The 13,152-nt window shown below is 40.3% G+C and overlaps 1 protein-coding gene across 10 annotated transcripts in view; it reads right to left on the reverse strand.

Annotated features, from left to right (window-relative positions):
- The window catches only part of FHOD3 (formin homology 2 domain containing 3), a 414,767-nt gene that overhangs the window by 68,274 nt on the left and 333,341 nt on the right, over positions 1 to 13,152 (reverse strand). For all 10 annotated transcript variants that reach the window (XM_074825180.1, XM_074825169.1, XM_074825159.1 and 7 more), the window contains 2 exons: positions 9,575 to 9,789; positions 2,325 to 2,630 (listed from right to left, as the gene is read on the reverse strand). In XM_074825180.1, coding sequence (XP_074681281.1) covers positions 2,325 to 2,630; positions 9,575 to 9,789 — 521 coding nt within the window. The remainder of the gene's footprint in view (positions 1 to 2,324; positions 2,631 to 9,574; positions 9,790 to 13,152) is intronic.

The raw sequence follows: 13,152 nt of genomic DNA on the forward strand, positions 1-13,152 counted from the left end.
CCAGGGTCCCACAACTCCCCTCTGCTCCTTTAAAATAACACCATGTTAAAATCTAGGATGTGTCTCTCAGCACAAAGCATATGGACAGCAATGACTCTCACCTCTATTCAGATCAACCTCTAAACCACATTTTAAAATGGGTCCAGAGGTTTAACCCCAGACAAAAGAAAGACTTTTTCTCAGCAATGGATACAAGATCCAAAACTGTTTCCTTCTACTTTCCTGCAGGAGGCTTGACTGCTTCCATTACCTGTTTATTCTTCCTCAGACTTTATCCATGGGATTGCTTTCTCACCAAGATTTGTCACCTGAGGTTGTCTCTTAGATTTGTCTTGGAGGTAGTTTCACTGGACAATGTGACTAGACAACTCCATTCCCACACCATACATTTACCTAGCCGAGCCCCCAACAGAGGATTTCCCCCTACTCCCAGCCTTTCTTTTAAAGATGTTCAAGATTACTCCCAAGATCCCTCCTACAAATCCCCCATGACCTACATGCTCTCAGTTTCACCGGCGGGGATCCTCCAGGATTTAATCCCTTTGCAAAACTGCTCATCAGAATTCCCCCAGACACAGCCTCTAATTTGGGCTCTGCAATTCTGCCTCCATCTGCCCTAGCTGATCAAAGATTATTGCTGTGAAGACTCTTGCTACCTTGGTGGCCTCTTCTGCCCTCCTCTCCATAGGTAAAGCTTTGAAACACCATCAGAGAAACAAGAGTTGTTGGAAGCCAAATTCAGCAGGATGGCTAATAAAGGAGGAGCCAGGACCAAAAGCTTTATTCCTTTGTCCTTAATGCATCTGGGAAGAATCAATGGGCCACCTCATAACTGGCAAACTGCTTGTTGGGAATGTGAGAACTTCTGGAGAAAGTGCTCTCATTTGCTTTCCAAATCTCCTCACCTACTCGAGAGAAAACAATTCACTACATGAGACCTCCTACATATTACAACATAATAAATCTTTGGTCTACTGGTAATGTAGGTCAGTTTTAAGATGTTGATTTTTCAGTAACAGGGTACTTTAGCTTTTAGCAAAAAGTACATAAGTACCGAATTAGAGTGGTAACAGGCTGGTAACAGACATGATAAGAGGAAAAAACCTGCAACTTGTTCTCCCTTACTTGCACTTGGACTATGTCACAGTGTAATGACATCCTTCATCTATCATACCTCTGCTCCTTTTCTTACATATATATCCATCTACATTCTTTAAGAGTACAATAGCATTTGAAGTAACTCAATCTTGGCGCTGTCTGAAAAGGAGATAGCTCTTATATTTAGAATAAAATTAATGCTTCCCAGAAAAAAAAAACGTTATAGGGTTTAAACATGAACAGTGCAATATAAGAGTTTATCTCTGTGAGGTAATCCTTGTGATTCGAAGTTAAGGCCTCTTTTTTCAGGAAAGAGCAAGACTATTTCACACTGTGAAGCAATTCTTGCTTTCTTAGTAAACTTATGACAATGCACTCCACTGTTCAGCCCTAAGAAAACTTGGGAACCAAATGCCCTAATTACATTTCATTCTTTTAACTTACTATAAAAAGAGGAAAAGAGTAATTAATCAACAAGGGTCAAAATCTGCCTTTTACTCCCTCCCTGCCCAGGCTGCATGACAAGCTCTGGTTGTCATTATCTCTCCAGGCAGAAAACTGGTTCTTAAGGTGTTTTTCAGGCTGGGCCTTTAGAGGTGCCTGGTGTCATATCTGACCAGAACCACTGGTCACTACAGAACTGGTCTTTTCCAGAGAAGGTCTGTTTCATGTGCCTTCTCCATATGAGCTAAAGATGGCCACAGCCTACACCTATCTTCTCCAGCTCCTATGTATCTCTCTGCTTTCTGAAGCTTAACCAAGACAGGAGAACTGGAGGGAAGGAACAAACATCCCAGCCCTCATTGCTCTTCTTCTTCCACTACTAAAAGGATAAGAAAAAATGTATTTGGAATCTCATGACAAATCATGTCAGCATGGCCCCTTGTCTCATTGCTTTATGTGTAGAAAACCTAAATAAATTCTCTGGGAGATAGAGATGCAAGTTGCTACAACATGATGATTCAATAGTTAATATATTACACTTAGGGGAAGAAAATGTGAATCAAATGAAACCTCATTTCATCAAGGCCTTACTGTCCCTCAGACATAGAAATCCCATCAAAGTCTGTGGATTTCCAAGCAGAGAGTAGACCAGACTTGTCCATGGCGAAAAAGTCTTAGGTGCAGAGGGTTTGTTGGCTAATTAACACAACAACAGAGCTGCTAATTTAACATTTTTTTTCCCCACCAGAAATGCTTCATTATTGAAAAAAGCTTCACTTTACCAGTTTCATTGTCACTGGTTAACTTGTCCTCTCTCTCTTCCCTCTCTAAAGTGCTGCTTGCTGAGGATATGCTGGATGCAGAGCAGTTGTCTTTTTCATTCACTTCCTCATTCTGTCTCTCTTTTTCACTGAGTATTGCACTTTCTTCTGGCTCTCTCTCTGGTCCTTGCTCGACCTCACTCTCTGGTCCCACCTCTGTAGCCTCTATTTCCTTGGGTGTCTCCGTTCCCTGCTCGGCCTCAGCCTCAGACTGCTGCTCTGGTTCTGGTTCTGTCTCTGTCTCTGGTTCGGGTTCACTGGCACTCACTGGTGGAGAGAACAATGGGAGAAAGAGATTCACTTAACAATGGAGTTGTCTCAGGCTCACTCCTCTAAATGAGAGTGACGTGAAAGTTGTACAAGTGCCTTATGGAAAGAAAATAAAAAGCAAGTCCATGGCATGCTGAACATTAGGAGCAACAGACTGATGAATGTTGTGCGACGACGGCATTGCACGTGAGAGTGGTGTGGCAAGCCCCATCGCTTGCTGTCTGCAGTCAGCCCACTGTTTTTATACATGCTTTCACAGCTGCAGTGTTGGACTCGCATTAAGGATTTGAACGAACCAGCAGAAAGTGGGTATCCCACCTGAGCATGACATTGACAGCTCAGTGCCTAGACAGAGTCAGGAAGGAAGAGATCTTTTAAAAAGCAAAAAGAAGGAAGATTGTGGCTTTTGGTTGAATTTTCTTTGGGTTCTGGAAGAATTCTTTTTTCACCTGATGAGGAACACTTCAACAAAAAAATACAAATATTAGTTTTATTAACACAGTTGAATGGCACAGTCTGGAAATGGCACTGTCACACGTTTGGCTGACAAAAACCATATGTTCTTCCATGCACATTTACTTCAGAACAGCCACATCAAAACTGAACAAAGTTTCCAACTGCTTGGCACATGGCACAAATTTAGCTTCCAATTGGTTGGCATATGGCATATGATGAGCTTTTTTATCGGTTGCACACAGCAAGCACTGTTGATAGTTCACTTGGTTTCTTCTTCCCTGCTTTACCACTGAGAGTGAAATGAATTAATTCACCTTTAGGGTTTTTAGCTATAACAGTGGATTTTCACATGCAAATATTCTCTGCATGCTGCAAAGAAACTGAAGAGCATCCACACATATTCACATCAAGCAGCTCACAATTTTCTGAAAACTGAAATGGCCATGCAAGAGTGATGAAAATGGGCATGCATGTTAGTTCTGCATACTTCCCAAATTCCCTCTGTACTAAATCTTGTATTGGGTGGCTGAACTACAATGACCAACTCATACTTGTTTTTTCTCTCTGTTAACTATTTTTCATTGCAACATTGCAAAAGAGCCTTCTGATCTTGTCATGGTCTTTGGATCACATGATATATATGATAAAACTTTCTTCAAGAACTACGTGAATTTTTGAAGGAAGAAAAGTATCACACTGGAATACAATCCAAACATTTTAGTCCTTTAGGGAGCAGGTAAATAGATTTATCCTGTGAAAGCATAAGACAAAATAATGAAGTTCACAATGTTTTCCTAAGATTGTTTCGTGTTGTGTGCCTATCCTATTTTCTGAGACACCCACACAAAGAATAATGATTTCTAACAATGCCTGTGCTTATCTTTACAACAACACACACGTTTTTAAACTAGCTTTCAGTAATGCATCTTCAGTACCACACTATTCACTATTCCATTTAATTTCATACAATTTAAGCATACAAACTGTAAATGATTTTTTTGCCACTGATTTCATTGGAGCTAAGCTTCTGCACTTTCACAATTGATTTTAAATATGTAGTTAGTTAAATTACCAGACATGTATATACAATATTTTTATATAAAGGAAATGTAGACATAGTATGTTTACTATATAATCCATGTTCAGTCAAATCCCTGTAAGACATTTTAAAACACTCCCGATCAGAAGCTTACCTTTCTCCCTCTTCCACAAGGAGAGCATCTAAAAGTCTAATATTAGATATGCGAGCAGCTCTGCACTCTGCCTTGTCTCTCTAAAAGTACCTTACTTATGCCTGTACCCTGGACACTGCTTACGACAGAATCAAAATTAGAGAGAGCTGGCAAGAAATTGGCAGACACTCTGAATCCCAGCAGTGTGTTTCTGACCACAGCTGTCAGTGTGTAGGTATAGAACAAGAGCATTTTAAAGTCAAGCCAAGATTTTAATATGACTGAGATGGAAGCTTAGGAATCCTTCAGGAGTTCCTGAAACTAACATGGTACTGTAGCATGAAAGACTCTCAGCTTGCCACACTGCAATGGTCCATATATACAAATGTCATCATTCGTCCTTGAATAATCATAGTTTTGTATGAATTTTAGATATTTCTCCCTAAAAAAAAAGCTGTCATGCAATAACCAAAAAAGTCAACTCCAAAAGCTCAGGTGGAGAAAGAAGTTGACTAGAACATGGCCAAGACAGCTAATGCTTATGGCACCTTTGTCATCATAAAGCCACATTCAATAGGATAAAGTCAGGGGAGACATAAGAAGTGCTTGAGAAAACAAGAATGTTCAAAAGAATTCTGAATACTCTTCAAACAAGGAATATTCCACACATACCAGAAAGATGCAGTATCCTAGCAGAATCTAATATGTAACAAAGAGTAAAGAGCAATATACTGACACAGCCTGCTCTTTTGAGTTCAAGGAGCATCAAAATCTAAGCAGTTCCAGAACAAAACAAGGATATGTTGACATTCATTTTGACAGCCTCTCTCTCTTTAGGCATAATATTAAACAATCCTCCTATACCCAAATAACTTGTAAATAGTGACCTAAGTCCCTGCCTTTAAAAAGCAATTCAAAATCAAATCTATCAGCAAACACTAGCAGGAGAACAAAACCAGCAAGCTAGATGAGTGTCCATCACTTGCAGTTCCATCCTGCAATCTATTGTGCTGATATTGGTGAGAACTTCTAAAGATGTTAAAAGTTACAATTCTCAGTAAATGCTCAGTGGTGACCTATTTGAAATGAGCTGGAACTTTCAGTCCCATATCTACTTGATCCATTTTCATACCAGACAAAACACTACGTTAAGTGGCAACCTTGCAGGTGGCAACAGAGTTAAATAATAGATCAGGCTCTGTCCCATCTTCACCCTTCTGCTAGTGGAGAGCACAAAGACTCAGGGAAGCAAGCATGGTCATATCAGAAAGCATCAACAGCACAGAAGGTGTTCCTGAGACATTGAGAAGTGTGATGCCATTATAAGCATCTGCTGGTTTTGGGTTTGGGTTTTTTTTTTTTTTTTTAAAACCCCAATTCTTACACATACAGTTCTTAAAACCTAAACTGGGATTGCCAGATTCAGTAGTAGAAGTAATCTCTTTTCACTTGCATATGTTACTCTTCACAGTTCTCTCAAGGCTTAGTTTTACCCTCTCTCCCTGCTATGAAAACAAATGAGTGAGTTGAGGTCTTCAAATGAGCAGAAGTTTTACTTGCAATTGCATTATTCAGGACGAGGAAAACTGAATGTGGCTTTAAGGACTAATTTTTGAGTCACATGCCCACTTCTTTTTCTGCCAGAACTTAATCTCTAAAAATGTATTATTAGAAAAAAATGAGGAGACTTCTCAGAAGGATGAAATCTCCCAAAGAAGCTGTGCAACCTCATCACTCAAAGAGATGGTAGCAGGGTCCCTCAATGAATGTGTTTTGTTGTTTTGAGAGATGGTGTAATCTGCATCTTCTGACATTTTCAAGACTTGGTCACATAAAGCCCTAGCAACCTGATCCACTATGATCTGATCAGATGTTGGTGACAGCCCTCTTTTGAGTGAGAAGTTACAGAGAACAGCAAGCTGCTCCCTTGTGAAAAACATGGCTACGAACTTATAATGCTATACAGGGAAATGGAAGGAAATGACCTTTCTTTTGATATTAAACTATAAATGAACTCTGAAGCAGACACAAGATGCTGTATCCTTAGTACCTGCTGATAAGACCTCAACTCCACCGAGTCCTATAAGCCCTCAGAGAGAACAAACATACCTCCGGACCCACATTTAATCCCAGGGTAATAGATTAGGCAACCGCATCTTCATCTGTTTTCTGCTCTTTACTTGGAGCTGGGAGATACATACGCTAAGTGTCTCTTGAGGATACATACAGTAAGTCTGAAGATGGCTATATCTACCCAGCCCTCTTGGTTTAATTGTTTGGGCATTGCTTAAAGTCTTGGTGGTTACCTCCCTTCAGTTCCTCCAGCACAGGATTCCTCTTGCTGTGAATTCAGCAGGGACTTTTTTTCCACCCCCACCTGAGTCTTTTCTTCCCACTCCTTGTGACGGTAAAAATTAGCACAGAGTAATCACTAGTAGGGAACTGGCTCTTTCTTCATCAAGTCAGAAATTATTTTTCTTTGTCCCCCACCCCAGTTCCTCCTCTGACTTTCTGTACCATGGTTCCTTTGGCTCTACAACTGGGGCTGCAAAGGCCTCACTGCGTCCTCATGCTCTGGCGCTTCTCCATCTGCTGAGATGCTTTCACCAGTCATCCTTCAGGCAGTATTTGAACCATGCTCAGCTACTAGAATGTTTGCAAGGTTTCCTACTGCCCACAGTGTCCACTTGGGTTGGCCTGCTTACTTTCTCAAGTGCTAAAAAAGCTGCTCCTCTCAAAGGAGGGTTCATCTCCAATTCCTCTGTGAATTGATGTCAGAGATGTCTTGGTTATTGTTGCTCTCCTTTACTGCACATGTGCACTTCATAAAATATTCTCCAATGAAATTACAAAAGATGAAGTAGCTGCTCTGAAAAAAAAAATTAAGTTCCATTTTGTAGTTATGGGACTGTCTTCATTTCCTCTGAATGCCATACCCCAAGTTTTACAAGAGTAAGTCTTACAAGACTTGATTATTTTAGTGGAACCAATTGTTTTATATGAGAAAACACTTTAGCTCAGCAAGTCCAGATTTTTATATTGGGTAATGATACTGAGACATTTCACAGCGTGGGACAAAGTTCCATAGACAAAATCCATTTCCTTCTTAAGCCCAGTAGATACTAGATGGCCAAAGGATACCTTCAGCATAAACGGAATAAAATACATCCAACTCCAAAAATCACTTCTTTGTTGCTTTTTTGTTTTGCTAGTAGAGGAACACACTTCCCGTTTCACTTCAGGTTCTGAATTCGGCAGACAAATATCACACGTCCATTAACACCATTCTTGCAGAGTCTTTGGAGGGTCCTATGCACAGACCCGAGAAACTGTTTTCCTTCTGCAGGTTCATCCTTGCTTGGGAAGATGGTGACCCTCATGTTCAAAGCAACTGCTTGGGGCGCAAGTAATCTGGGTTCTGTCCACAGCTCTATTTCAGCTTTCCTACAACTGGCTTAAGCAAGTTAATGCCTCAGTTTCTCTACCTATCGAGTGGGATTCATAACATTTCCTAAGGACAGTAAAAGTTGAGATTTTAGTTCCTTACAGAGCATAAAGAACTCAGATAATAGTTTAGAGGACATGTCACAAGATCTATAAATAAGCCTACCACATGTTAGTCGGTATCCAATAATCTGGCCACTCCAGATGAGAGAGCCTGCCTTGCCCACATGCTCATTACTTCATACGATCTTTCCAATGCTTTTGGTAGGCCTGAAACAGCAGTCCTTCCCCATGCACAGCTCCCACTGAAGTATGCAGATATCAGGCCCCTGTTCTGGTCATCTGCCTGCACAGCTGCCCTTGGCTGGAGACCTACCCTGCCCCATCTATATGTTCATTCCTTGCAGTCCATTTGCCAGGCTTCCAGATGCTGCCTTCTGACGCCTACTGGTATTGCCAGGAGTTTTAGTAGAGATGTCCTACCTACCCACGTGTTGATAGCTCTGCCATATTCTGGCTGCCTGAAGTTGCCCTGTACACCTGCTCTAAATGTACTCTCCAAATGGATTGTGCTGCTCCATTTCATGCTTCAATTTTTTTTTTTGAATGCTTCCAGGAGAAATATGTTAAAATAATCATCATAAAAGAGATACTTGCTCCCTACCCAGCTCTGAAATCCTAATGGTGGAAAAATCCAACTTATTTGCTCTAAAAGTAATACTGCACTCAAGAAAATGGGCATCTGGATGTTTCTGTATATCAGTGTTACAGGAAAATATCCATGTTTTTTAAGTTCAAATGATTCCACTGAGACTTTTAAGGTGCCAGACAAGAAAACTGGGAATATAATTGGGAAAATATATAAACCTAAATTAAATAAACTTCACCTACTCAGTACAGTGAGGATAAACATATGCAACATTCAGTATTTGTAACTTTTTTCTTAAATTGCCTCACTTTATAGCATGCTACCAGCCATAACACTCAATAAAACCAAGCAGTGCAAGTTACAAATGCATTAATCACCAATAGCACGTAGCAGGAAATCAAATAAAATAAAAATGAATGATGGTGATAATTCACCCTCAACATGCACTCTTAGCTCCCAATGTTAATGCATCATCATGTGGCGTAAATATAAATCTGCATGGTGGGTGTTTTTTTGAGGACTGAAGGGGGGGGTACATGAAGCAAGTGGCAGAATGACGTGTGTACACAAAAAATATTGCTCTGTACACCAATAAATTATATGACAGCAAACCAACCGTGCAAACACTAATTATACTTTCCTTTTTACTAATTGTCTGTGGTCTCTTTTAAGTCCTTTACTACTTGTGCTACAATTTTAAGAGTTTTTGTTGGTGTTAAAAATAACCAACACATCCTCCCTGCCTTCAATTCAAGACCTTTTCTGTTTGTCCCATTCAGCCTGTGCTCTGCTGGAAGGTTATTATAATCTTGGCATTCATCTGTTGCATTTCTTTCAGAGAATCCACATAAGCAAAATCTGTTGGCAGGAATATTGTTGGTTTAGTATTCAGTAAATTCTAATATACAAGGAACATGATGCTAAAATTAAGACCCTCTGTATGCTGTGTTTTCCAATTATTCCATTTTAATAGCAACAGATAACGATAATATAAATCACAGCAACAATTAGCAGTGTATTCTTTGCTTGAAGAGAAGACATCCAAATCTATGCAAAAAAAAGAGGAAATTTAGGAAGACAGCATGAAACAATATAACACGACCCTTTATTTTGGCACCTCAGAGGTTATATTTTTGCACTCATGCATCAAAAATCACTGCTAGCCTGACAGAAACTGTGACAAAACCACCGCTCTTTCCCCTGCCCTCCTTTTCACTTACCTTCTGAGGGCTGAGGGGTCCCACAAGGGGTGGAAGGGGTCTTCAGCTCTTCCTGGGACTCTATGGATACTGGGCTGATGCACTTGGGTACAGGCGAGGATGGGGCTGAAGGAGATCTCAGGTTCAAGGACAGCTCACTTCTGCCTCGGCTTATGCTCCGACTCTTCAGCTCCTTCTCATACTCCTCTGCTGCCAACCTCTCCAAGTATTTGTATCTGAAAGTTAAATTCCAGAGGGTTTCCGTAAAGAAAAAGAAGTCTGTGGCTGATGCTTGTTTATGGATGAAACACCTGCAGAGAATGAGCTGACTTCCTGACACAAGAGGTACAGCACTAAACTGCCTGCCTGCTCAATCTGCCAAAAAACGCACACCAAAGCAAAGGCTATTGCCCTGAAAAATATTAAATTGCTCATGACAAAACAAAAGCAAAACCCAGCAGAGTTAAAGAGTCTTTAGATATAGTATTGTGTCTGCACAGTCCTTCTCCTTTTGGAAGCATTTGTCTGTCCTCCTTTTCACCCTCCTCCTTCACCTCCTTCTCCTCCTCCCAGCCCTCCCTCTCCCTAAATGAAAACGGGAGGGAGAAAAAAAAAAAAAAAAAAACCAAAAGAAAAAAACAAACCACCAACCCTCCAAAGCCAGAGTCCCTTAATACTGATGCAAATAGCCAAAGTCTGAGACTTGCTCTAAGGAGAGGAAAATGGTTCAGTGCAGCAGACAAAAACAGATCTCCCTGAAAATAATACCAATAATAAATGTTTGGATTGACTATCTAAAGCCTCTGAACCTGCTTCTATTTGCTCTGAGAGCAGTGCACTGGAATTTACTTTGTTCTCTCCAGAGTCTACAATGGAAAGTTTTCTTTTTTTTATTCTAAAAAATTTCTCTGCCGGACTCAGACATCCAATAGCTTGGACCTGACGTCACATGTAGTTTATTCATCAAAGTCACTTTAAAAGAACAAAGATACATCTGTTTTGCATTTTAGGCAGGCAGAACTCACTAACTGTTTATTAAGACCAGCTACCAATCATATTCTTCATAGTGTGCTTTATACATTTCGACCAAAATAACTTTGAAATATGTGCCTCTTCCAGATGTCTGCTAATTTTATCCACCATTATTTGCTAAGGAATAAATTCATGAATACAGCTGGATCAGGCTTTAGACTGTTTGTCTTACCCACAAGTGAACTGTTAAACAGGTTAATCAAGACTACTGCTTACGTCCCCAAAACACTGTGGTCATCCTCCTATAACCCACCATTGTAAACACTTCTTAACAGGGAACACCTCTCCTCCCTCCTTCTGCCAAACTGACAGCCTGAATTAGTGTACGAGGGTGCATTAAAAGCAGGCAGGGTAAAGAAGTCAGCCATATGTGGTAACAAACATGCTTGGTACATATGGTAGACACACACACATGCACATTTGCAAACATCCATATAGAGCATAGAAATGTGACTTTGAAGAGCAGTCCTTGTGTTTTCAGAGGCAATTTGCTTTACTGCGAACAGCAATAATGAAGAACAAACTCATTTTCTTTTATTCCTCCAGAGGTATGCACACGCTTTGAACAAGTTCTGCAAGAAAAAGAACCCCTACAGACTCGGGATGAAAATATAACAAGCCACATACTTGTATGGTTATAAAATAGGAACTGTTTACAGTTCTTACATGAAGCCAATTCTTGAGAATGATTTTTGCCTTTTCAATAGAGGAGAAAGCCTTTTGCTGGCATTAGCATAATGTTTTGTTACAGTTCATGAAACCAGTCTTTCTTTTAACGTCGGTCACTTACGTATTGCGCCCTCCGCCTCCTCACAAGCAGAGCAGATGGGACTTCAGACTCATAAAGAGCCATTCAGTTTGATCACTTAGCTCAAACAGGTACAGCCCAGCTGGCTGCTGCTGAGGAGGGTGTTGCAGTTTGCCAATAGACTACAGCAAAGATCTGGATGGATCCTTCTGTAAGGGGGGGAGCTACAATGTTTTATTGTCTTCAGCTCTTTTTCAGCTGCTTTAACATTTTAGCTTCTGTAGCTGTGCACCGCACAGCCAACCAGCAAAGCAGAGGACTATCATCAAGATGTGCCTTCTCAAAACATATCTGTTCATTATACTGAAAGAAAAGAGGGAACCGGAACAGCAACTCTCCCAGCAGCACATCAGAATAACTAGTTTACAAATGGGAAGCCTAATAAGCAAATACAGCAATTTAACCGAGAAATAAAAATCATTCATGAATCAGTTACTAACATTTCATACTTGATAAATTACATTTATTTAGGTTATTTTTTGTTTTTGCCCAATGTCTTAACAATGAACAAATGCCAGCATGAAATACACAAGGTCTCATGAAGACCGAAATCTGAAGGAGTTGAGAGGATAAGCTACCATCCCTCTGCTGCAATTAGTTCCTCCACTAGAGGATTGACACATTGTCTCTCTATATATTGCTATATTTCTTTAAATCATGGAAACTTGCAGACATCATCATGCCTATGCCAACTCTTTTCTATAGACAAAGAGCCAGAAGTCTGAGGGCTATCCATTTGGTATACCTCATGAACATGACAACCACTTATCATCTTCAAGTAGATGAAAATATCATTCTGAGTTTTCTAGGTCTCTGAGCAATGCCCTGAGGGTGATTTAAAATGTTTATGTACCATCAAAGTTATGAGGTGAAGAGCATTTGAGCTGTAAGTCACACTAGAGAGGGCTTGGGAGCTCACCTTTCTTGGGTTTATTTTTAAATTACCACTGGAAAACACCCAACCAAGCAAAGTAAAAAAGGCCTCAAGTCATCAAACAACAAGAACATGGGAAACAAATGGTGCTGAGTTACACTGGGACCCCTTGAAACTGCAAGAATCTTTCTTCCTTATCCTCAGGCCACCCCAGAGCCACTGGAGAAGTGGGTGCGTGTATTCTGGAGCTCCAGGGTGACGTGATACTACACAGAATGCTTCAAAGAGTTGAGAGAATTTAGACAAACCAGTGTTTTTCACAGAGCCTTTCCTACATGCTCAATATTATCTCCTTCTACTTCTCCAAACTGATATGGAGGAAACACACAATCCAGATTTAACTACGATTTTGGCACCTTCTTACAGTCCATGCATTCTCTTAAAACAAGTCAACATGCAACTTGCTATAGGAAATGAAACTTCATTTGTGCAAAGGGTTTGTTAAAAAAAAGTAGTTACAGAAGGCCAGTGTAATGTAATACTGGTGCAAGACTTCACTTGCAGTTTTCTCCAATATTTATGTGCTGTCAAAGCAAACATGTGTCTTTTCTCTTTATGAGGAAGAACTGATAGTTTAGCATTTCAGTTCAAAAGAGCCCTAAGGATAAAGGCACATTCCTAATGACCAGTGAAATCATCTCACATTGCACAGCAGTGATGCCCTGCTGGTGAACAATTCCCCAAAAATACTCCAGTTTACTTGGCATGTTCCCTTACAGCTTGAAAGTGCTAGAGAGCTTGCTTTTAATTTGTTTCAAATCTTGCTGACGAGCACACTTGCTGTAAAAGGATTTACTCATCTAAGATCAGTGTGTGATGCTTATG

The sequence above is a fragment of the Strix aluco genome, chromosome 1 (assembly GCF_031877795.1).
Source record: "Strix aluco isolate bStrAlu1 chromosome 1, bStrAlu1.hap1, whole genome shotgun sequence".
In the NCBI taxonomy this organism is placed as follows: domain Eukaryota; kingdom Metazoa; phylum Chordata; class Aves; order Strigiformes; family Strigidae; genus Strix; species Strix aluco.